The 26,775-nt window shown below is 39.0% G+C and overlaps 1 protein-coding gene across 2 annotated transcripts; it reads left to right on the forward strand.

Annotated features, from left to right (window-relative positions):
• The first annotated feature begins 9,325 nt into the window (after positions 1 to 9,325).
• CLDND1 (claudin domain containing 1) lies at positions 9,326 to 23,323 on the forward strand. 2 transcript variants are annotated; one of them, XM_053691700.1, is made up of 5 exons: positions 9,326 to 9,398; positions 9,667 to 9,957; positions 16,196 to 16,309; positions 22,166 to 22,303; positions 22,483 to 23,323. In XM_053691700.1, the coding sequence occupies exons 2-5, from the start codon at positions 9,678 to 9,680 to the stop codon at positions 22,701 to 22,703; spliced, it is 753 nt and encodes a 250-aa protein (XP_053547675.1). In that variant the 5' UTR covers positions 9,326 to 9,398; positions 9,667 to 9,677; the 3' UTR covers positions 22,704 to 23,323. The 2 variants fall into 2 exon arrangements, with proteins under 2 accessions (XP_053547675.1, XP_053547676.1); XM_053691701.1 differs by having other exon boundaries at positions 9,336 to 9,402.
• The last annotated feature ends 3,452 nt before the right edge of the window (positions 23,324 to 26,775 follow it).

A 26,775-nucleotide genomic window follows, 5' to 3' on the forward strand; every position in this document is an offset into this window, starting at 1 on the left:
TGAATTCCAACGACATATGCTGTTGGCATTTATCATTGCACAAGCATTTCGTGTGAAATGCTTATGCAATGCCGCCCCCTGCACATTTGCGGCCAATCGGCCACTAGCGGGGGGGGTGTCAATCATCCCGATCGTATCCAATCGGGATGATTGCTATCCGCAAACTCAGAGGTGACGGGTGAGTTAAGGAGCAGTGGTCTTAAGACCGCTGCTTCTTAACCTTAGTTTCTGGCGAGCCTAAAGGCTTGCGCGGAAACTGCTCACCCCTTAGTCTGAACTTCAAATGTAGTAGATTTTTTTCAGACAAATGTAAAAGGGTTATGTCTCCTTCCACTTCTCCTGCATCATGTGACAGCCATCAGAAAATCACAAATGCATACACGTATATACTCTGTGAATTTTTGCACATGCTCAGTGGGAACTGGTGACTCAAAATGTGTAACTATAAAAAGTCTGTGCACATTTTGTTATTGGAAGTAAATTAGAAAGTTGTTAAAAATTGTACGCTCTATCTGAATCATGAAAGTTTAATTTTCAAACAACTTCTGGGGAGCTCCTCAAAATATTACACATATAGTCCACAAATATAAAAAGTACCTTCTTTGTTAAAAAGGATTAAAAACTAGTGAGCATTGTACTAGTAAAACTGCGGAACAGTCTTGTTATTTATAATTAATTTTGCTTGTCTTTTTGTTTTAAAGCTACTTAATGTGGCGTCACTTCAGGTCACATCATTATATGGAAACGAGTGCATACTATAAAATATTTTCCAAGGTTGAAAGGTTGGTTAATGTGAACAGCAGCTTCTTTTTTTGTGTGCTTTATAATAAGCATACTGCAGTCATTCCAAATAGTGCCACTAGATGACTCTCATTGGCCAATCCTTGGACACTTTGTGTCGTTGTGTCCAGAAACTCCCTCAGTGGGTCCCCTACTTTTTGTTCGGCACATAGGCTTATTTTCTGCCGAGCTCCAAAGATCAGGGACAGGACTCAGAAGTGATATGATAGTGTATTTTTCCTCACCAAATAAAAAAGGGAGATTTTTTTGATCTATAAATTGTGACTGTGTGCTGGGTAGGGATGCACTGTGCTCTCAAAATGAGTGATGTCCAGTTTGTGAACGAATCGTTCTTTTGAACTGGTTCTTTTCACTGAACTGTGTGAATCAGTTCACCAGGCTGAACTGATTCATTTGCAAAAAGTTCACTTCCTGAGTCTGCAGCAGCACTGGTAATACAATCCTAGAGTGAGTTCTGCTTCTGCTTAGTGATGTCCGGTTCATGAACGAATCGTTCTTTTGAACCGGATCTTTTCACTGAACTGCATGAATCAGTACACCAGACTGAACTGATTCGTTTGAAACAGTTCAGTTCCTGAGTCATCAGCAGCCCTGGTAATACGATCCTAGAGTGAGTTCTGCTCTGCTAACTCCTCCTTTAATGAATCACACAGCAGAATCTCACTCTAGGATCATATTACCAGTGTTGTTGAATCAGTGAACTGTTAGCTAACTCGTCTGCAATGAATCAGTCTGTTAACAGTACACTGAGTCGTTTGCTAACAGTTCACTTCTTTTGAATCAGTGAACTGTTAACAGACTGATTCATTGCAGACGAGTTAGCTAACAGTACACTGATTCAAATATCAGGTACAGACCCCTGCATTTACCCCCTAACTGCAACTTACAATAACCCATTCAGCATCCCATGTTTGTTTATATATATATATATATATATATATATATATCCCATTCAGTATCCCATGTTTGTTTTTATATATATATATATATATATATATATATATAACCCATTCAGCATCCCATGTTTGTTTTTATATATATATATATATATATATATATATATATATATATATATATATATATATATATATATATATAATTTGTTGTTCTTCCTCTATATCTAAGCTAACTTTTACTTAGCAACAGCTACAAATTATATATATATATATATATATATATATATATATATATATATATATATATATATATATATGTAGCTGTTGCTAAGTAAAAGTTAGCTTAGCTATAGAGCTTGGAGTCGGACTGTCAGTGACTCATGATTCAGGAATGAATCAGCACTGCAGAAAACGAATCTGCGGCTCTACAGTTCACCTACTGAACATGAGGTAGAGCCTATACCTCATGTTCAGTAGATGAACTGGTGAATCGGTTCATGAACCGGTTCAGTTAATCGAACCGTCCGAAATGAACCGATTCACCCAGAAGAACCGAACTTCCCATCACTACTTCTGCTAACTCCTCCTTTGCAATGAATCACACAGCAGAATCATCCTCACTCTAGGATCATATTACCAGTGCTATTGAATGAGTGAACTGATGAATCGTCAGTTAACAGTTCACTGATTCAAATATGAGATCACAGCAGTTCTCAATAGACTCCTGCCTTCAAAGTGAGGAGAGGGCTTGAGGTGGTCTTTAGGGGGTACACACTGGATATTTTTTCTAGGTAAATTCTTCTTTGGAAAATATTTTAGACAATATTCATTTTAATCACATTCATTTTAATCACATATTTTAGACAATATTCAGTTTAATCACATTGTCAATCGCCTTAAAGATCATCTATTTTTTTCTATATTTTCTTAATATATATGTGTTTATAGCACATATATTTTTCCTTTATTTCTGAATAAATATGTATTTATATGCCCACCCCAAACCTGATTCAGCATCCCATGTTTATATATCTATATATATATATATAGATATACATATATATATATTTGTTGTTCTTCCTCTATATCTAAGCTAACTTTTACTTAGCAACAGCTACAAATATATATATATATATATATATATATATATATTTGTAGCTGTTGCTAAGTAAAAGTTAGTTTAGTTATAGAGATAAATAGCTTTCAGGATTAAGGAGTCGGACTGTCACACAGTCAGTGACTCATGATTCAGGAATGAATCAGCAGGAAATGGATCTGCAATCGGAGCGTCCGTAAAGCAAGAAAATCTGCGGCTCTACCTCATGTTCAGTAGGTGAACTGGTGAATCGGTTCATGAACCGGTTCAGTTAATCGAACCGTCCGAAATGAACCGATTCACCCAGAACCGAACTTCCCATCTCTACTCAAAATGTTCCCACATTCCATTTAGTTTGTACAGTGTGAGTGCTTGTGAGGAAATGCCTGAGCTGCAAGGGTCACATTCACTGTTGCCTCTATGTTCCAGCCCAGTAGCCCACAGTTGGATTTGTTTTGTGCATAGCTAGTTTTTTGAGATAAGAAAGCTGCTGCCAGCAAAATAAATGGAATGGGGGGGGGGGGGGGATTTTGAGTGCGTAGAATATCTGTGCAAGCCCAACACAGCCCCTGTTGTCTGCACCCACCCTCCATTTCCCTCACACAGAGTTATCAGATCGGTGAAGGTTTTTCCATGTAACGTGACTGCTGTGATGTCAGAAGGTCCTTTAGATGGATGGAATCTAGCCGCTACCAATCTGTTAGTGAGGCTCTAGCGGCAAACCCAATGCATTATCCGATTGGTTATGCAGCCAGTGACTTCACAGAGAGACAGACGAATCAGATCATGCATTAACGCCCCTCATTGTTTTGCTTCTGTTTGGGGATTTAGGTTCTGTCCAAAAATGCCTCCCGCTGTCTGATTTTGTCTCTCCCCATATGTGCACATACATCTCAGCCCTGTTTACCTTTTCCATGGTGTGACTATAAAAATATGATAGGGATGCCTGTGAGTGATAGTAGTGGCAGTGTGGCTTATCTTTATGCTACAATGCAACCTCATTCCCTCACCTACATGTGTGCTGGTGTAGGGGCATTCTTGGAGTGATGAAACATGTATGTTTGATGTATAATGGCTCATATACATGTTACATGTGCTGGTGAAGAGGGCCGTCTTGGAGTGATGGGAGTTGCATTGTGCCTTAGTTGTACCCCACAATGCAACTCTATTCACTTGCACATGTGAAACATGTATGTGTGGTGTATAATGCCTTGCATACGTTACATGTATGTGTACTGTATAAGGGGACTGTCTGGAAATGATAGGGGTTGCAGTGTGGCTTATCTGTATGCCACAATGCAACCTCATTCACTTGAAAATTAAATATCTATATCTGGTACTAGCATTTCGCAAATCTCACGGAACAATCAGGTCATACATAGGAGATAGGCGTCAATGCATGATCTGATTGGCCCACGTCTTTTTCAGGTCACTGGATGCACAACCAATCAGATAATGCATTGGGTTTGCCGCTAGCGCCTCATATCTGTTATAGTGGGAGCTATTTTTTATTGGTGGAGTAAAAGCAGGTTCAGTACCTGTAAATACATTTTTGGGGGGCTAACAAGCAGAAACAGACACAGAAGCACCTAAGTACAATACACAGGGCCATGGTGACCATCTGATCCATCAGTAACGCATTCATAGCAGACTGTTGATGATCTACTAATTTTGTCCCTACCCCTGCTCCAGTGGTACATAAACCCGTTTATATTCCTGACTGCTGCTTGTTGCAGATAGACCTTCAGAATTTAGGGTAATTGAATTCATGTGTTCTTGCATAGAGCTGGCTAAATGCCTGGTGTAATAATAAGAAGAGAACAGATAAGATGCTGCTGTAGTGTCAGTCGCCATACTGTAGCAGGGAAGATGCCAGGACAGGAGTTAGTAAATTACGGCAGTTCTAGTGTATAAGTAACTGGGAGATCTTTGTAAAATGCTGAGCAACCTTTACATTGTGTGCGTCACATTGACATACAAACATAGGCATTAATTTGCAGCATATTTCCCAAATGTATTATTAATAAAAGCAACATAAATATAGTGAATGCTTTCCTTAGTACTTTGTGTTGCATCTTGTGTGAGTATGTGAGTATGTTATCTAACATAAAAATCTCCCACTTAAAGGGACATTATACACTCATTTTTATCTTTGCATAAATGTTTTGTAGATGGTCTGTTTATATAGCACATAAAGTTTTTATTTATTTTTAAAAATGTATAGTTTTGCTTATTTTTAAATAACATTGCTGTTACGGTTGCCTCCAGGCTGGCTGGAAGTTGGACCGTAGAAAAGGATGCTCCTAGCGCTCACCAAAGAATCATCAGCACCATAGTCAGCAATCCCTGTAGTGATATTAGCTGAATCCTACAAACATGAGTCAAAGCTTCAAGTTAGAGGGTCAACATAGGTCTGCTGTGCTGGAGCACACAGCCTGCTTTTATTGAGGTTACATGCAAACAGGACACTCTCAGGGGGAGGCATAAAATCCCCCATCACACATTTGATATTAGATAGAGACACTCCCTTTGACAGGCCACAACAGCAGATAACATTACACACAAGAAAACAATGCAGTCCACCTTATCAATACTAGTCTGATTAGACAATGGGAAAGTCACTAAACCTAATTAGAGCTGATCCCAGCAGACTTGTATTTAGAATAGGTTTCTTGAAGCTGAACAAAATTTAACTCTTAATGGCACACAATGAAACTGAACCAAGTGGGAGAAAGCCAGGGACAAGTCATTTCACAGGTCTGGGGACATAGTCTTAAAGGGGCATTGTCCATCAAAGTCACAATATGTCCCCAGATGGTTCTTAAAGGGCCACACACACCCAACAAAAGTCAATATGTCCTCAGGGGCACAATCTTCCAGGGGCCATAGTCATGTGGAAGGAGGCTGGCAAATAGGCTTCTCCAAAATCCAGGGAAGCAGGGCAATTTTTCATTTAAAGGGCCAGTTACAAACAGCAGTTTGTAACATATCTCCCCTTTTGGAGGGAGACTAACCAGGCACCTGACCTTCTGCCGGTCAGTGCCCAAGTTAGTCTCGCAACCCACCCACAAATAATCGCTAGCAGCAAAGTAGCCCCCCCACAATACGTAGTACTGGCCTGTAAGTTCCAGGTTGCAGGATGAAAGTGCAGCATCCTCGGCCTTCCTGGCGCAGCTTGGCAAATAGCTGATGGTACTTGGGGGGCAGAGGCCAGCGGCACTCTGCCCTGGTGCCAGCGCTTCTGCTGGGGTGAGGGGTTTGCAGGCCAGTTCTGTAACAAGGACAAGGTCTGTAGGGCAGAGGCCAGCAGCGCTCTGTCCTGATGCCAGCTCTTCTGCTGGGGGAATTGGGGCATAGTCCTGCCCGGTGGCAAAGGGAACATGGGGGTCAGTGGGGGCCAACATCTCCACTGTTAACCCTGGGCCCAAGTTAGGGATTAGCTGGGGAGGGGGAGATTGGCTTACCTCCTCCTCCTGATACTCCGGTGGCCGTTGGGAAGGGAGGTCGATGCTCTCCGCTTCCTGTGGAACATGCTGCGGCTGGGGAGAGAGACCGGTTGTCTCCTCTCCCTGGAAGGCACACTCCGGCTGGGGAGGGAGGTCGATGCTCTCCCCTCCCTGTAGCTGGGTCTGTCGCTGGGGATCTGGGCCGCCTGCCCAGCATCCCTGTAGGGCCGGTAGAGAGACTGCGGTCCCATCTCCACCTGCCTGCTGGGGGTCCTCCCAGGACCAGTCTATGAGGCCTGCTGCCTCTGGTATCTCTGGCTGGGGAAGGGGACTGGTTGTCTCTTCCCTCTGCACGGTATACTGCCGCTGGGGAGGGAGGTCGCTGCTCTCCTCTCCCTGTAACTCTGGCTGCCGCTGGGAAGGGAGGTCGTTGCTCTCCACTCCCTGTGACTCACTTTTTCGCTGGAGACCAGGTGTCCAGACCCTCAAACTCCACAATTGGCGCTCAAAGGCTCATGCCGCTTTGTTCTCCGTATCCAATTCCCGGATGATGCGACTGACTACCACCTGTGCAGGGTCTGGACCATATCGGACTAGCCGCCTCTTTACCTCTGGAACGAAATCCGCGCCCTCATAGCGACGGATCAGGTTGAGGTGCTCTTCACAGGGTTCTGAATAGTGTCTTGTCAGCTCCATGCTGCTGTAGGTAGGGACGCTGCGCAGTGGCTAGCGTTGCCCTTAATAACTTTCCTACAATACCAGTGCTGTTGTGGTGCTGCTCCTTGCGCTAGGACGCCAATCCCACCGCTGCCGCCAAATGTTACGGTTGCCTCCAGGCTGGCTGGAAGTTGGACCGTAGAAAAGGATGCTCCTAGCGCTCACCAAAGAATCATCAGCACCATAGTCAGCAATCCCTGTAGTGATATTAGCTGAATCCTACAAACATGAGTCAAAGCTTCAAGTTAGAGGGTCAACATAGGTCTGCTGTGCTGAAGCACACAGCCTGCTTTTATTAAGGTTACATGCAAACAGGACACTCTCAGGGGGAGGCATAAAATCCCCCATCACACATTTGATATTAGATAGAGACACTCCCTTTGACAGGCCACAACAGCAGATAACATTACACACAAGAAAACAATGCAGTCCACCTTATCAATACTAGTCTGATTAGACAATGGGAAAGTCACTAAACCTAATTAGAGCTGATCCCAGCAGACTTGTATTTAGAATAGGTTTCTTGAAGCTGAACAAAATTTAACTCTTAATGGCACACAATGAAACTGAACCAAGTGGGAGAAAGCCAGGGACAAGTCATTTCACAGGTCTGGGGACATAGTCTTAAAGGGGCATTGTTCATCAAAGTCCCAATATGTCCCCAGATGGTTCTTAAAGGGCCACACACACCCAACAAAAGTCAATATGTCCTCAGGGGCACAATCTTCCAGGGGCCATAGTTAGGCTTACCAGAAGTCCCACTTTTACTGGGATTGTCCCGGTTTGGAGGCGCTGTCCCAGTGTCCCACCCAGTTGTTCATTCTGTCCCAGTAGGGTTGCCACCTCCAGGTTTCAAATCATGTGTCCGGGCTTCAGACTACCTGAAACCCGGACACATTATTCAAAATGACTGGACTGTGGCTCTCCAGCATAGTTGGATGCTGGTACTTTGTTACATACAGCCCTGCTTAGCTTAACGTTTGTGTCCTTCAAAGTTTACATTTAGTAATACAGGCTGAGTGAGCAGCATAGGTTTTTTTTAAATTTTGTAGTACTACTTGGTTTATTTTTCTAAGAATTTAACACCCCCCCGACCCCTGGTGACAATGCCAGTAATACACCTTTAGGGGAATCATATGGGTATGACTAGGAAGTACAGACAGGAAGGATTTTTGGCCTGGATCTTGCTTTACTTCATGCAGGATAGCATTTTGGCTATAATCTTCCTGCATTATGGTATAGAGTAGCCTCTTAAACAGCTTTTTTACTTTCATTCAATGTTGTATTTTTGCCTTATCAGTATTTGGCTCTGTTCCTTAATTAGACACATAAAACACATATTACACTGCAGATATTAAATTGTGAAATTGATCATTATGAAAGTGATAATTATGCTTGATGTTTGGCATTATTTAGAATCTGAGATTTAGATTAATAATTTATTTGCCATGACAACGTAATGGTGCCTTTTTCACTAGGGGGTGGTGTTATGGTCTATTTAAACTGTGTGATTCACTTGTTTGACTGAGGAAGGGTAGAGTATCCACAAAACATTACGCACATAAAAGCTACTACTTTAAAAGGACCGGTAATTGCCACCCCCCCTTGACCACGCTCCTGACCACACCCCCACTGGCACCGCACCAGGTGGTCCCAGTTTCACCTCTAAAAATTATGGTAAGCCTAGCCATAGTCATGTGGAAGGAGGCTGGCAAATAGGCTTCTCCAAAATCCAGGGAAGCAGGGCAATTTTTCATTTAAAGGGCCAGTTACAAACAGCAGTTTGTAACAATTGCTTTGATTTTCAGACTCCTAACCAAGCCCCAAAGTTTTACGAGAATACCGTCAGCTACCTGCTCCTGTTTGTGTAAAGGGTCTTTTCATATGCAAAACAAGGGGGGGGGGGGTGTCTTATTTGCCACTTGCAGTGGGCTTTCCAAATACCTTTTCAACAGAGCTAAACTGAGAGCTTCTAAGTACGTTTTTAAACAGTTTTATACTGGATTTTTATATCAGTATCTGTGCATCTTATTCTAGTGTCTATTACATGCAGTTATTTGAAAATAAGTGTATACTGTCCCTTTAATTATTTAGAGATTAAAAATACACTATAATCTGATGTATAATCATATATATATTATATTGTAGTTTTGCTCTTCAAATAAAAAATAAAAATAAAAAAAGATTTTTCCATCCACTCTAAAGTCCTGTGAGTGCCTAGAACTTACTGCAAACTGCAGTCATTCCAAAAGGTGCCTCTAGATGACTCTCATTGGTCGATGCTTCGGCTCCATTCTTGTCGTTTGTCCAGAAACTCCCTGGTCCCCTACTTTTTGCTCTGCGCATGCGCTTATTCTCAGCCGAGCTCAGTGACGGGACTCAAACTCCCAGAATACCTTGCCCCATAAAGGAATTTCCGAGGACATTGTTCAAAGTGAGGATGTAGGTATTATAAGCAATTAAATATAAAATGATCTGTGGTATATGAGGTTACTGATCTCTCTATAGCGTTAAGTCTTCATAATGGTTGTTTATTTAATCATCGGCACAATTTTATCCAGCGCACGTCTATAAGTAGTTATGGCCATAGGCTTTACTTATTGCTGCCCTTTTACTCTTATCCGCCTGGTTTCCGATTTATTTTTGTTATTTATTCTGAGTTAGAAAAACAAACAAACCATTATTTTGAAGATCTGTGCTATCTCCATAGAGCTGAGCGAGATGGATAACCGATTTGCCACAGCCCTTGTGATAGGAAGTGTTCTGTCTCTGCTGTCAGTGATCTACCTCGCTGCTGCCGTAGGTACAGCCTCCTGGTACCAATACTTCACCCCATCCACTTACTCCAACTACAGTGGCACCTCAACAGAAGATTTCTTGAAGGACCCAGAAAACACAGATGAGAAGGCTTATACTGACGCTCTCTTCCACTATAATGGCAGTTTTGGCCTGTGGCAAAGATGCATCACTGTAGCACAGTCTACCTGGTACCAACAATCCGGTGAGCATCTCTTTCATGTATACTCTTAAAGGTCCAGGAAACCCCAGCATTTTATTTCATGATTTGGATAGAACATACAATTTTAATCAACTTTCCAATATACTTCTATTATTTAATTTGCTTCCTTCTCTTGTTATCCTTTGCTAAAAGGTTCAGGAGCAGCAAAGAACCTAGGTTCTAGCTGCTGATTGGGGGCTATATATATATATATATATATATATATATATATATATATATATATATATATACTGATTTTCATTGGGTCACCCATGTGTTCTGCCAGCAACCAGTATGCTCCTTCAACAAATGATACCAAGAGAATAAAGCAAATTTGATAATTGAAGTAAACTGGAAAGTTGTTTAAAATGGTATTTTCTTCCTAAATCATGAAAGAAAATGTCCCTTTAATGTAGCAATAGTTTGCAATGCATGCTCTTTATAGTTATAGTAAGCAGATCAATATTAAAGTTTTGTGAGCTGTTTTTTATTTTTTTTTTCTGCCGAGGTCAATACAGCCAACCTAAGTCTGTATCACCTTCAGTTTTCTTAGAGACATGAAATTCATTTTTTTTCTTTCATAAGTAAATTGGAATAAACAACATTCCAATTTACATCTGTTATCAATTTTGCTTCATTCTCGTAGTATACTTTGTGGAGAAGCATAATCTAGATAGGCTCAGGAGCTTGGAACTAGCTGCTGATTGGTGGCTTAATTTGAATGCCCATTGGCTTACACGTTATCTAGTTCCCAGGAGTGCATCGCTGCTGCTTCAATTAAATATACTAAGAGAATGAAGCAAAATTGATAAAAGAAGTAAATTAGAAAGTTGTTTAATTTTTTTTTTTTAATGTACAGTCATTCTGAATCATGAGAGAACAATTTTAGGTTTCATGTCCCTTTAAATTAAAGGGAGACTGAACCCAAATCTTCTTTCATGATTCAAATAGAGCATGCAAGTTTAAGCAACTTTCTAATTTACTTCTATTAGAAATTTTTCTTCGTTCTCTTGCTATCTTTATTTGAAAAAGAAGGCATCTAAGCTAAGGAGCCAGTAAATGTTTGGTTAGGAACCATGGACAGCACTTGTTTATTGGTGCTGTCCAATCAGCAAGGACAACCCAGGTTGTTCACCAAAAATGGTCCGGCTCCTAAGCTTACATTCTTGCTTTTGAAATAAACATACCAAGAGAATGAAGAAAATTTGATAATAGGAGTAAATTAGAAAGTTGCTTAAAATTGCATGCTCTATCTGAATCATGAAAGAAAAAATATTGGGTTCAGTGTCCCTATAACCTGTATTGTTGGTTGTTGATTAAGAGGATGTAAATGGTAGAGCAATAAACAAGTGCAGTATAAATTCTCGAAAACCCCCAAATTTTCTTTCATGATGTAGACAGAGCATACAATTTTAAACAACTTTCCAATTTACTTCTATGATCAAATTTGCTACATTCTCTTGTTATCCTTTGCTGATGAAACAGCAGTACACTACTGGCAGCTAGATGAACACATCCAATTAGAAAATCACAAGAGACACGTGTGCAGGCACCAATCAGCAGCTAGCTTCCACTGGTGTAGAATATGTGCGTATTCTCTTTCAACAAGGGATACCAAGAGAATGAAGCACATTTGAAAATAAAAAGGAATTTAAAGTATCTTAAAATTACATGCTCTATCTGAATCATGGAACTTTAGTTTTGACTTTCCTATCCCTTTAAAAGGACATGAAACAGAAATTTCTCCTTTCATGATTCAGACAGAGCATACAATTTTAAATAACTTTCCAATTTACTTGTATTTGCTTCAATCTCTTGGTGTCCTTTATTGTAGGAGAAGCAATGCATTACTAGGTAAACCAGTTATAAGATATGTGCAGCCACCAATCACTAGTTAGCTCCTAGTTTTGCATTGCTGTGCCTACCTAGCTGTGCTTTTCAACAAAGGATACCAATAGAACAAAGAAAATGAAATAATAGAAGAATTTTTTTTTAAATTACATGATCTATCTGAATCTTGAAAGTTTATTTAGAATTTACTCTCCCTAAAATATCTTTAACAATATGTCCTTTTATTGGCTCATAGGGCATTTAATGCATTGGCTGGCATAGAAACTTTAAAAAGAAGCAGCACAACATTATGTTTGCCAAAAACTGTTCATGAAACTTAAAGGGACAGTCTTGTCAAAATTAAACTTTCATGATTCAGACAGGGCATGTCATTTTAAACAACTTTCCAATTTACTGTTATCATCAAATTTGCTTTGTTCTCTTGGTATTTTTTGTTGACCACTAAACAAAGGTAGGCTCATATGCTGATTTCTAAGCCATTGAACTGCCTCTTATCTCAGGTCATTTTGACAGCTAGACAGTGATTGTTTGTGTGTGCCATATAGATAACTTTGTGCGCACTCCTGTGGAGTTATTTATGAGTCAGCACTGATGGGCTAAAAGGCAAGTCTGACAAAAGAACTGAAATAAGGGGGCATTCTGCAGAGGCTTAGATACAAGGTAATCACAGAGATAAAAAGTGTATTTATATAACTGTGTTGTTTAAGCAAAACTGGGGTATGGGCAATTATATTTTTAAACACAAAAAAATCTGGAGTATATTGTCACTTTCATTTTACTATTAAACTAATGATCTAATAATTTTTTATTCCCATAGCCCTTTAAATAATAGATATTCCTGTACTGAACAAGTCAGCATATTTAGGGTTAGATTATGAGGTGTGTGTTAATAGTTACGTGCAAGCAAAAAGGGGTTTATTGCAGGTGTTTGTGTGCAGCGGATTTACCGCTCGTATTACAAGGGCAATCGCTTGTAATACCGCGTCCTCAGAGCTCTGGTTAACTGTTTTGCAAAAATAAATTACAAAGTACAGTTACGCTCATAATATCACTATCTAATAAAAATTATAAAAAAAAAATTGCACAAAAAGTTTTAAGGGCTCAAAGATATGACGTCTCAAGTGTTAGAAGAAAAAAAAAGGAATTCAAAGGGCTTTAAAGGGACAGTCCACTCCAAAATGTTTATTGTTTAAAAAAATAAATAATTCCTTTATTACCCATTCCCCAGTTTTGCATAACCAACACTGTTATATTAATACACTTTTTACCTCTGTGATTACCTTTTATCTAAGCCCCATGATCACATGGTTATTTATTATCAATTGATTTGCATTTTAGCCAATTAGTGGTGTATCCTGCACAACTCCACAGGAAAGACCATAATGCAAGTCTGTCAAAAGAATTGAAATAAGGGCTCAGCCTGCAGAGGCAAAGATACCAGGTAATCACAGAGGTTAAAAGTGTATTGATATAACAGTGTTGGTTATGCAAAACTGGGAAATGGATAATAAAAGGATTAACTATATTTTTAAAGGGATATGAAAGTGAAAATTAAACTTGCATGATTCAGATAGAGCGTCATTTTAAGACACTTTTTAATTCACTTCTATTTTCAAATGTGCTTCGTTCTCTTAGTATCCCTTGTTAAAAAATGAATATGCACCTATCCTACACTAGTGGGAGCTGCTGCTAATTGGTGCCTGCACACATTTGTCAGTTGTGATTGGCTAACTAGATGTGTTAAGCTTCCTGTCAGTAGTGCAATGCTGTCCCTTCAGCAATGGATAACAAGAGAATGAAGCAAATATGATAATAGAAGTACATTGCAAATTTGTGTAATATTGTGTGTTCTATCTGAATCATAAAATCATTTTTTGTGGTTTACTATCCCTTTTATCCCTTTAAGAACCACAGAACTTTTCCATTTTCTGTCCGTTTGGGACCAAGGCTATTTTTACATTTCTGCTGTGTTTGTGTTTAGCTGTAATTTTCCTCTTACTCATTTACTGTACCCACACATATTATATACCGTTTTTCTCGCCAGTAAATGGACTTTTTAAAGATACCATTATTTTCATCATATCTTATAATTTACTAAAAACATTTTTTATAAAATAAGAGGAAAAAAACACACTTTTGTTTCTAACTTTGACCCCCAAAATCTGTTACATATCTACAACCACCAAAAAACTCCCATGCTAAATAGTTTCTAAATTTTGTCCTGAGTTTAGAAATACCCAATGTTTACATGTTCTTTGCTTTTTTTGCAAGTTATAGGGCAATAAGTACAAGTAGCACTTTGCTATTTCCAAACCATTTTTTTTTCAAAATGAGCGCTAGTTACATTGGAACACTGATATCTGTCAGGAATCCCTGAATATCCCTTGACATGTATATATTTTTTAGAAGACATCCCAAAGTATTGATCTAGGCCCATTTTGGTATATTTCATGCCACCGTTTCACCGCCCAATGCAATCAAATAAAAAAAATCTTAAAATTTTTCACAATTTTAGGTTTCTCACTGAAATTATTTACAAACAGCTTGTGCAATTATGGCACAAATGGTTGTAAAAGCCTCTTTGGCATCCGCTTTGTTCAGAAATAGCAGACATATATGGCTTTGGCGTTGCTTTTTGGTAATTAGAAGGCAGCTAAATGACGCTGCGCCCCACACTTGTATTATGCCCAGCAGTGACGGGGTAAATTAGGTAGCTTGTATGGAGCTTGAATGGTTAATTTTAGCTTAAGTGTAGAGATCAGCCTCCCACCTGACACATCCCACCCCTGATCCCTCCCTGAACCCCTCAAACAGCTCTCTTTTCTCCCCCACCTCACAATTGTCACCGCCATCTTAAAGTGAATGTAAAGTTTTATCAAGTAGTGCCCGTTTTTTAAAAATACTATTAAAAACGGGGGCACTTTCATTGATGAAACTTTACATTGCACCATATTTGTAGAAATACTTACCTTTTCGTCTTGAAAGCCGCTCCAGCGCTTCGCCAGCCCGTCGCAAGCCTCTTCCTACATCAGCAATGACAGTTCCGGCATCTTCCAATCACGGCTTCCCCCCAGTTGAAGCATTGCCTAAAGCAACGCCGTGATTGGAGGAAGGCCGGCATCGTCATTTCTGAAGTAGGAAGAGGCTTTGTGACGGACGGGGGGAGCAACATCATCAGTGATCCGGCTTTCAAGACGAAGAGGTAAGTATTTCTACAAATATGGTGCAATATAAAGTTTCATCAATGAAAGTGCCCCTGTTTTTAATAGTATTTTTTTAAAAACCGGGCACTACTTGATGAAAAGTTACATTCACTTTAAGTCTGACAGTGCTAAAATAAAAAGCATTTTTACATTTCTTTTCTCCAATTGATTCTGCAGTGTTGGATCCCCTCTTAGCCCCCAACCTCCCTGACCCCCCCCCCCCCCATACAGCTCTCTAACCTTCCCCTCTCTAATTGCCACCATCTTGGGTACTGGCAGCTGTCTGCCAGTACCCAGTTTGCCCCCCAAAAATGTGTATTTTGTTTTTATTATTAAAATAAGATATTTTCTGTAGTGTAGCTACCCCCCTCAATATCCTACCTCCCTATCCCTCCCAGATCCCTTGCCCAACATCCGGATAGCCCCACCATCGCGTTGAGTATAAAAATGTCACTATAAAATCTTAAGATTTGGCACACATGCGCGCGCACACAGCCCCACCCACTCCCCCCCGGCTGCTTCCGCGGACTGATGCACATATGTTACACACAGGAACAGGAACCCCGAACATCGATGCTCCCACCCACCAACGATCAGCACCAACAATGCCCAATGCAGAGAGGTCCACAGAGTGTATCAGTGGCTAAAAAAAGCTTTTACAGTGATGCCTCAATACCAAGGTATCACTGCAAAACCTTTAAACCCCTGAGGACGTACAGGATACGTCATTGGTCACTGACAGTTTTTGTAGGACGTACCCTGTACCCTGTCGTTAAGGGGTTAAACAATAAAATCACCATATTTGGCAAACTTTTATTTTTTTATTATTCCTTTTTAATCAAATGCACATATTTTGATGTTGTATGTTTTTTTTATCATGCTGTGCAATTGATGTACGGACAAATTAGATATGTTTAACCTTAATGATTGCTGCAACTGTTTTATGTCCCTTTGAGTTTGCGGACTGGTAGTCCTGGGAGATTATTAATATTTATTGGTTTGAGTTAATTAATACTTGGTAGTGTGCCAGGGAAACCTACTGCTAGGTTCTCACCAAGCTTATATTGACTTTGACTACAATATTATATTATGATGAATCAAATCCTTTGAAAATCATATAATGTTTATGGTTTTGCAGATTTTTATTTTGGTTTCTGATATTTGACATATTTTTTCTCTCCTAATAGAAACAGATTCTAACGCAGTTTCTCATTGTGTGATGTGGTCGTGGTCTGATCAGTTCTTTGTTAAATATGAAGAACCGGGAAATCATAATACAGAGGTGGACATAGTAAGGACATGTAAGTATTGCAGCTACACAATGGCCTCTAGTTATCAATGTCTGTCGGACCTGATCCGACAGTGCGGATCAGGTCCGACAGACATCGCTGAATACGGCGAGCAATACGCTCGCCGTATTCAGCATTGCACCAGCAGCTCACAAGAGCTGCTGGTGCAACGTCACCCCCTGCAGACTCGCCAACAGGGGGTGTCAATCAACCCAATCGTACTCGATCGGGTTGAATTGGGGCGATGTCTGTCCGCCTGCTCAGAGCAGGCGGACAGGTTATGGAGCAGCGTTCTTTGTGACCGCTGCTTCATAACTGCTGTTTCTGGCGAGCCTGCAGGCTCGCCAGAAACACAGGGCATCAAACTCCATTCGGAGCTTGATACATATGCCCCAATAACTGAAAATGTGTGACCTTGTAAATGAGCTAAAATAAATAATCACTTTTTATGGTTACAACATATGATTAAAGTGACACTAAACCCACTTTTTTTCTTTCATGATTCAGATAGAGCATTTCTATTTTAAGCAACTTTCTAATTTACTCCTATTATCAATTTCTCTTCATTCTCTTGCTATCTTTATTTAAAAAGCAGGAATGTGATGCATAGGAGCCGGCCCATTTTTTTTTATGGGAATAGATATCTTCAGCTCTCAAATGTGTATGTTACAGAGCCCTGCTGGTTTCATTCATACATTTTTTTTTATTGGTGGCATCGTCGGCATTCTGTATTATAATGTGCTCTCATTTTAAGTATTTTGTGCTAAAGCAACAGTCACTAAGGCGTGTGCACAAAATCGTTGACACACAGTAGTTAAATCGTGCATACAATGTAACTATAGGAAACATGGCCGTCCTCTTCTTCCGGATGTTAAGTTCACGTGACCCAGCCGCCAACGTCACTAAGCCGCTTACGTAACACTATCTTACAGAATATCTTTATGCTTAGCAGTGTTATTGGATGACCAAGAAGGTCACATGACCCAGCCGGTCACGTGAGCTTAAAGGGACAGTCTACACCAGAATTTTTATTGTTTTAAAAGATAGATAATCCCTTTATTACCGATTCCCCAGTTTTGCATAACCAACACAGTTATAATAATATACTTTTAACCTCTATGATTATCTTGTATCTAAGCCTCTACAAACTGCCCCTTTATTTCAGTTCTTTTGACAGACTTGCAGTTTAGCCAATCAGTGCCTGCTCCCAGATAACTTCACGTGCACAAGCACAGTGTTATCTATATGAAATACATGAACTAACACCCTCTAGTGGTGAAAAACTGTTAAAATGCATTCTGAAAAGAGGTGGCCTTCAAGGTCTAAGAAATTAGCATATGAACCTCCTAGGTTAAGCTTTCAACTAAGAATACCAAGAGAACAAAGCAAAATTGGTGATAAAAGTAAATTGGAAAATTGTTTAAAATGACATGCCCTATCTGAATCATGAAAGTTTATTTTGGCCTAGACTGTCCCTTTAACATCAGAAATAAGAATGTGGTCATGTTCTTCCCTGAATGTACTCTGGCCACTCTTCCTTGGCAACAGTATTATCAGTATTCAAACTTATAGCCAGGTGCAAGCAATTTATATTTATTTATATGTCCCGCAACCGTCTAGATTGTAAGTTCCCACGGGAATAGGGCCCTCAATTCCCCCTGTATTTGTTTGTAAAATTTTGTGTCTTATCGTATTGTTTCTCCACTGTACTGTTATCCTTGTACCCATGGGCAGCGCTGCGGAATCTGTGGGCGCTTTATAAATAAAGAATAATAATAACCTCAATCATCAATGATGTACACCGCTCCCACCGTGAAGTCAGCTCGGACTGTCCCTACAACTCTCCCACTGGATAAACCACGGGGACTGAGCTACAGTAAATGAGTAGTAGTAAAAACCACCAGAACCATGTCAGAAAAAATAAAAATGAGCCTCTCCTTTTAATCACAAGTCATTTTCTTTTATTCAGTAAATCTAAATACTGTATTAAAACGAGAACAAAACGCTTGCATTTGTTAAAAAGAATTGTAAATGTGAGTAATATATAATGGAGTAACTAATTTCCTATGTAATGTTTTAAAGGGATAGTAAAGTCCAAATTAAACTTTCATAATTCAGATAGGGCAAGTAATTTTAAACAACTTTCTAATTTACTTGTATCAAATTAGCTTTGTTCTCTTGTTGTTATTCTTAGTTGAAAGCTAAATCTTGGTAGGCTCATATGCTAATTTCTAAGCCCTTGAAGGCCGCCTCTTAAATAAGTGCATTTTTCACAGCTAGAGGGCGTTAGTGCATGTGTTTCATATAGATAACATTGTGCTCATGCACGTGAAGTTATTTAAAATTCAGCACTAATTGGCTGAAATGCAAATCTGCCAAAAGATCTGAGATAGGGAGGCAGTCAGCAGAAGCCTAGATACAAGGTAATTGCAGAGGTAAAAAGTATATTTCGATAACAGTGTGGGTTATGCAAAACTGAGAAATTGTAAATAAAGGGATTATCTATCTTTTAAAAAAAAAAAAAAAATTTTTTGGCGTTTACTATCCCTTTGACCGATGATATAATTTCATTTTGAGGCTTGACAATAAAAGGACAGGAAACCCATTTTTTTATTTCATGGTTTAGCTAGAGCGTGTGATTTTAAACAAATTTCCAATTCATTTATATTATCTAATATGTTTTGTACTCTTGGTATCCTTTGTTGAAAAATATACCTAGGTAGGCTCCGCAGCTGCTGATTGGTGGCTGCACAAACATGCCTCACATTATTGGCTGACCCAATGTGTTAAGCTAGCTCCTAGTAGTGCATTGTAGCTGCTTCTTCTACAAGAGAATGAAGCAAATTAGATAATAAATGTAAGTTGTTTAAAACTGTAATTTCTAACTGAATCATGAAATAAAAAAATTGGGTTTGATGTCTCTTTAAGAGGCACTAAAGGCAGATTTAAAATGCAATTTCCACCATATATTACTATTAAAAATCTAAATGTATTCTAAAATCTCTTGACTATCCTATGGTATCTAACTAACTGCCCAGGTCATGAGATGTTATCCAATCTAATCTCTGTCTTTGTATAGTGACTGTACTTGGCTATTGCATCCTCACAAGGGTAATTTGCAGCTACTGTGAGAACTAACTTTGATTAAAGGGACACTAAACCCAACATTTTTCTTTCATGATTCAGGTAGCGAATACTATTTTAAATAATATTCCAATTTACTTCTATTATCTAATGTGCTTCATTCTTTAGGTACCCTTTGTTGAAGAAATAGCAATGCACATGGGTGAGCCAATCACATAAGGCATCTGTGTGCAGCCACCAAACAGCAGCTAATGAGCCTATCTAGATATGCTTTTCAGCAAAGGATATCAAGACGATGAAGCAAATTGGATAATAGAAGTAAATTAGAAAGTTGTTTAAAATGACATGCTCTTTCTAAATCATGACCTAAAAAATGTGGGTTTTATGACCCTTTAACATCATAGGTACCAGTAACTCACAGTATGATATAGCTGAGATTCTCTTTTCTTTCAGAAATATGTAAGATACTATATTTTACAGGGGTATGTTTTTAAGCTTTGAAAACAATGATCTTTTACTTGCTGCTGCATTGCATGAGGATTAGAATAACCCCCCATCTATTAGAGTGATTGCTCATTTTGTGATATTTGTTAAAGTGATGGTAAACGTTTCCCTTTGTATAAACAGATCCAGAATTTTAGCAATATTTTAGATGGAGTTTAATTCATTAGTTGTAATGAAGATACGCGTTAACTTTAAAGGGACACTGAACCCAAATTCTTTCTTTCGTGATTCAGATAGAGCATGCAATTTTAAGCAACTTTATCAATTTGTCTTCGTTCTCTTGCTATCTTTATTTGAAAAAGAAGGCATCTAAGTTTTTTTTGTTTAGGACTCTGGACAGCACTTTTTTATTGGTGGATGAATTTATCCACCAGTCAGCAAGAACAACCCCGGTTGTTCACCAAAAATTCTTGCATTTCAAATAAAGATACCAAGAGAATGAAGAACATTTGATAATAGAAGTAAATTAGAAAGTTGCTTAAAATTTCATGCTCTATCTGAATCACGAAAGAAAAAATTTGGGTTCAGTGTCCCTTTAATGTAGTGCTGGAATTCAAATATCCCATGCTCTGGCCGCTTACTTCAAAAGTACTTTTGTTTTGTGAGTTAAAGGCATAGTAAATCCAAAGTTTTTTTCTTTCATGATTCAGATAGAGCATGCAATTTTAAGCAACTTTCTAATTTACTCCTATTATCAATTTTTCTTTTTTCTCTTGCTATCTTTAATTGAAAAAGCAGGTATCTAAGCTAAGTAGCCGGCCCATTTTTGGTTCAGCATCCAGGATAGCGGTTCCTGCTTTTCAAATAAAGATACCAAGAGAACAAAGAAAAATTGATAATAGGAGTAGATTAGAAAGTTGCTTAAAATGGCATGCTCTATCTATTAGCTTTTCACATATAGATAACATTGTGCTCACTCCCGTGGAGCTATGCATGAGTCAGCACTAATTGGCTTGAATGCAAGTTTGTAAAAAGCACTAATATAAATGGGCACTCGGCAGAGGCTTAGATAAAAGGTAATCACAGAGGTAAAAAGTGTAATAATATAACTGTGTTGGTTATGCAAAACTGGGGAATGGGTAATAAAGGGATTATCTATATTTTTAAACAATAAAAAATGTTCATGTAGCCTGTCCCTTTTATTGTGTTCTCTCTTTCTGGTTCATTTACAAGTTTAATGTCTGTGTTTTTGTTAAGACACCCTTTAGAAAAATATTAGTTCCGTAATATCTTGCAACCACACTTTGAGGCCTATTTAACAACGGTCTTGCGGACCTGATCCGACAGTGCGGATCAGGTCCGCAAGACCTCGCTGAATGCGGAGAGCAATACGTTCTCCGTATTCAGCATTGCACCAGCAGCTCAAAAGAGCTGCTGGTGCAACGCCGCCCCCTGCAGACTCGCGGCCAATGGGCCGCCAGCAGGGAGGTGTCAATCAACCCGATCATACTCAATCGGGTTGAATTGTGGCAATTCCTGTCTGCTCAGAGCAGGCGGACAGGGTTATGGAGCAGCGGTCTTGATATACGGTGCTTGATAAATGGGCATCTGTGTGTCTGTTTTGTTATGTCATAGTCTGTTAGTGCTCTTTGCAGGAGACATGATAAAAACTTTAAATTAAAGGGACAGTCTACACCAGAATATTTATTGTTTTAAAATATAGATAATCCCTTTGTTACCCATTCCCTAGTTTTGCATAACCAACACAGTTATATTAATATACTTTTTACCTCTGTGGTCATCTTGTAACTAAGCCTCTGCAAACTGACCCTTATTTCAGTTCTTTTGACAGACTTGCATTTTAGCCAATCAGTGCGGGCTCCTATGAACTCCACGTGCAAGAGCACAGTGTTATTTATATGAAACACATGAACTAACACCCCCTAGTGGTGAAAAACTGTAAAAATGCCCTGAGCTAAGAGGCGGACTTCAAGGGCTTAGAAATTAGCATATGAACCTCCTAGATTTAGCTTTCAACTAAGAATACCAAGAAACAAAGCAAAATTGGTGATAGAAGTAAATTGGAAAAGTGTTTTAAAATTACACGCCCTATCTGAATAATGAAAGTTTGTTTTGGCCTAGACTGTCCCTTTAAATCAGATATATTTCTTTATTGTATACTAACTGATATATGCCCTGTGCTTGTGTTTTCTCTTTCATCACCTGCTTGTCACTTACTCCTCTCTTTGATTATCTCCTCTTCTCCCTTCTTGTTTACAAGCAATAGGATTAGCTAACAATTTATGAGTATAATAAATCTCGTTTTTATTTACCCTCTAGATTTGTGGCGTTGTCAGTTTATACTCCCATTGGTTGCCCTTGGGCTGATATTCTTAGGAGCTCTTATTGGCTTGGCTGGCTGTGTGTGCCATAGTCTTGGCCCTGCTTTGGGGACTGGTATCCTTCACTTATTAGCAGGTAAATACGGCGGCTTTACATTTTTACATTTTGAAATTGTCTAATGGCTCCTTTCCAACATCTCCATTCTTGTAATTTCTTTGCATCTTCTAATCTGTGTTTCATATAACTGTGTTAGCATAAATGGATTCCTTACATTTTTTTCTCCTCTTTTTACCATCTTCTTACCTCTGCTACAGGACTATGTACACTGGGCTCTATTGTGTGCTTTTCCAGAGGCGTGCACATGCTTGAGAAGAGGTTGCCACCTCCAGCGGGAATACGGGGAGAGTATGGTTGGTCCTTCTGCTTGGCCTGCGTTTCTTCACCACTGCAGATCATGGCTGGAGCCCTCTTCCTGTGGGCAGTGCGAGCAAGCAGACGAGAGTATTCCCTTATGAAGGCATATCGTGTGGCATGAATAAGGGTTGGGTGAGGGGAGGATAATATGTACATATATCTATATACATATTGTATATAGTGTTTATAAATGTGTCTGATGCATATTTCAATATTATGAAAACGTCAGACACTAATAAACCTATGGGCATACACATATTCACATGTATACCTATGGTATGAACTGGTACCATTTGCAGAAATTATCAACTGTTTCGGAAAACGTTAGTTTTTGACTAAACTTTATTTTAAAATCTGCTTCTATGTTTACGTATAACAGACTTTTATCAATGGCTACAATACTAGAATTTTTATATGTGTCTACTGTTTAAAACAATTACATCAACCTAAGGGAAATTATTTATGTTCAGTTGTGTTGCACTGATATGGCCGCCGCTATTTTTAGTCTGCACCCTCCTACTGCATTGCACAGGGACACTTTACAGAGAAGCAAATGTGTTGTTTGTGATGTATGTTTTTATTTGTATATTATTTTACAATATTATCTTTTTATGTCTCTTATCGTCATATTTAAACAATGTTGAAGAGCACAGTGCTGTATGACATGTTGTGTTATTTCTCAGCTCAGTGTTCTTTATAGTTATTTGAATAAACTATTTTAAAACCTTTTTTTAATCTAAACATGGATGTAGTTGATTACCTGTGTGGGATTATTATCTTGATCACAATCTATTGTTTGATAATTATCAGCTTGATAAACAGCTGCAGTTTAGACCTTTTCAATGTTGATGCAATCGCAATCGGTTTTCCTTTTTACATTATTGATTTGGTCAAAAATGATCCTGTATTTAACATGTGTCGGTCTTGTCTGGCTGATCACAATCCACATTTAATTATTAACTACAAATTTACAAGGCCAATTTTCACTTAAAGGGACAGTCAAGTCCAAAAAAAAACTTTCCAATTTACTTTTATAATCAATTTTGCTTTGTTCTCTTGGTATTTTTAGTTGAAAGCTAAACCTAGGAGGTTCATATGCTAATTTCTTAGGCCTTGAAGGCCGCCTCTAATCTGAAAGCATTTTGACAATTTATCACCACTAGAGGGCTTTAGTTCATGTGTTTCATATAGATAACATTGAGCTCATGCGCGTGAGGTTAACCTGGAGTGAGCACTGATTGGCTAAAATGCAAGTCTGTCAAAAGCACTGAAATAAGGGGGCAGTTTGCAGAGGGTTAGATTCATGGTAATCACAGAGGTAAAAAGTGTATAATTATAACTGTGTTGGTTATGCAAAACTGGAGAATGTGTAATAAATTTTCATACCTTGGTATGATTTTCATGAAATCATACCTCATACCTATCCTTTGATGAAAATCATACCTAGGTAGACTCAGGAACAGCAATGCACCACTGGGAGCTTGCTGCTGATTGGTAGCTGCACATATATGCTTTTTGTCATTGACTCATGTGTTAAGCTAGCTCCCAGTAGTGCATTGCTGCTCTTTCAGCAAAGGATACCAAGAAAATTAAGCAAATTTGATATTAGAAGTAAACTGAAAAGTTGTTTAAGAAGATTGTATGATCTATCAGAAACATGAAAGAAGAATATGGGTTTCATGTCTCTAAGCTTTCAGTTAAAAGGAAAAGGATTGGAAAGAAGATTAAAGCAATTTATTTATAACAATACAGATCATACAGATGTAAAAGGAAGTTAAAGGGACATGGTACGCTATATTTTTCTATCATGTCTATGAAACAGCAGGTAAAAAGAGTTAGGTAAAAGGAGTTTACATTTAAATTGAAACTAAAAGTGCATGATTATGTGCAATTGAGTCCTAATACTATACAGCTCCTTGGCTTATTTAGCCCAGGAACATCTAAATAAAAAAAAAAGTGTTGTAATTAATTTCAAAACATTCTCTTTCAGATGGAACCCAGGATATTTCTGAGTATCATTCATGTCCCTTTTAGGACCCTTCTCAGGAACTTGCACTCTAATGAGTTTCTTTCAAAGTGCTTTTTTGTATAGTTTGCAATTGAACTTACCTACTAAAGCAGTGATGGCCAAAGTCCTAACAAATGGGGCCGCAGCATCTAAATGTAAAAATATTAAACACACAAATAATATATCCTAAAAATGTCCAGAGGTACAGATTCAGATTAAGGTTGCATGCTGGTTTCCCCTCCAAAGAGCTTTTATTTTTTTAGTTGTGGCCTCTTGTTTAATCATTTTCAATAAATTCCCACAGCACATATTTCTCTTGTAAGGTGTATCCAGTCCACGGATCATCCATTACTTGTGGGATATTCTCCTTCCCAACAGGAAGCTGCAAGAGGATCACCCACAGCAGAGCTGTCTATATAGCTCCTCCCCTAACTGCCACCTCCCAGTCATTCTCTTGCAGCTCTCGACAAGGGAAGCAGCTATAGAGATGTGGTGCATTAATAAAGTTTATCTTCAATCAAAAGTTTGTTATTTTCAAATGGTACCGGAGTTGTACTATTTTAGCCTCAGGCAGAAAGTTGAAGAAGAGTCTGCCTGTGGTCTTTGATGATCTTAGCAGGTTGTAACTAAGATCCATTGCTGTTCTCACACATAACTGAAGAGATGGGTAACTTCAGCTGGGGGAATAGCGTGCAGGGTCTCCTGCTCTGAGGTATGTGCAGTTTTAAATTTTTCTAGAGAAATGATAAGCTAGAAAATGCTGACAATACCGGATTTATTTAAGGTAAGCCTGATTACAGTGATTTAATAATGACTGGTATCATGCTTGCTGTAAAGGGTAATATTTTTATTATTTACTCACATTACTGAATAGATATAACGTTTGCTTGAGGTGTATAAACGTTTATTTCATATTGGTGATAAAACTTTATTCTGGGGCCCAGTTTTTCCAGATGGCTGACTAGATTTTGCCTAGGGATAGTTTTTTAAGGCCCTCTCACTGTGAGTACAGTTTGGGAGGGGCCTATTTTCCATTAGTTTTTGTATTTTGAGACATCCAGCTTCCCTGAAGGAGTCCCCTGAACATATAGGACCTCTCTAAGGGTTTTTTGTGCCTTCCAAAGTCGTTGTATGGGCAGGTAGGGCCACAGTAGAGCTGTGGCAGTTTGTTGTGACTGTTTAAAAACGTTTATATCGTTTTTTTGATCCGGTTTTGAAACTAAGGGGTTAATCATCCATTTGCAAGTGGGTGCAATGCTCTTTCAGCCTATTATACACACTGTAAAAAGTTTGCTGGTCTCGTTACTAGTCTGTTTAAACATGTCTGACATAGAGGAAACTCATTGTTCATTATATTTAGAAGCCATTGTGGAACCCCCTCTTAGAATGTGTACCAAATGCACTGATTTTACTATAGATTACAAAGACCATATTCTGGCTTTAAAAAATTTATCACCAGAAGAAATTGACAAGGAGGAAGTTATGCCGTCTAACTCTCCCCATGTGTCAGATCCTATAAATCCCGCTCAGGGGACGCCAAGTACATCTAGCGCGCCCATTGCGTATACCTTGCAAGACATGGCGGCAGTTATGAATCATACCCTTAAAGAGGTATTATCTAAACTGCCAGGATTGCAAGGAAAGCGAAACAGCTCTGGGACTAGAATAAATACAGAGCTCTCTGACGCTTTAGTAGCTATCTCTGATACACCCTCACAATATAATGAAGCTGAAGCAGGGGAGCTTCAATCTGTGGGTGATTTTTCTGATTCAGGGAAGATACTTCAATCTGATTCTGATATGTCTACATTTAAATTTAAGCTTGAAGACCTCCGCGTATTGCTCAGGGAGGTTTTAGCAACTCTGGACGACTGTGACACTATTGTAGTCCCAGAGAAATTATGTAGATTGGATAAATACTATGCAGTACCTACTTACACTGATGTTTTTCCAATCCCTAAAAGGTTTTCTGAAATTATTACTAAGGAATGGGATAGACCAGGTGTACCATTCTCTCCCCCTCCTGTTTTTAAAAAGATGTTTCCTATAGACGCCACTACACAGGACTTATGGCAGACGGTCCCTAAGGTGGAGGGAGCAGTTTCTACTCTAGCTAACATACCACTATCTCTGTCGAGGACAGTTGTGCTTTTCTAGATCCAATGGATAAAAAATTAGAGGGTTA

Source organism: Bombina bombina, chromosome 9, assembly GCF_027579735.1.
Source record: "Bombina bombina isolate aBomBom1 chromosome 9, aBomBom1.pri, whole genome shotgun sequence".
In the NCBI taxonomy this organism is placed as follows: Eukaryota; Metazoa; Chordata; class Amphibia; order Anura; family Bombinatoridae; genus Bombina; species Bombina bombina.

Excerpts from the sequence above, each read along its gene's own strand:
- CLDND1 (XM_053691700.1), top strand. The coding sequence starts at position 9,678 with ATGGATAACCGATTTGCCACAGCCCTTGTGATAGGAAGTGTTCTGTCT. Across the intron at positions 9,958-16,195 it reads TACCTGGTACCAACAATCCG|AAACAGATTCTAACGCAGTT; the intron begins GTGAGCATCTCT and ends CTCTCCTAATAG. Across the intron at positions 16,310-22,165 it reads GGTGGACATAGTAAGGACAT|ATTTGTGGCGTTGTCAGTTT; the intron begins GTAAGTATTGCA and ends TTTACCCTCTAG.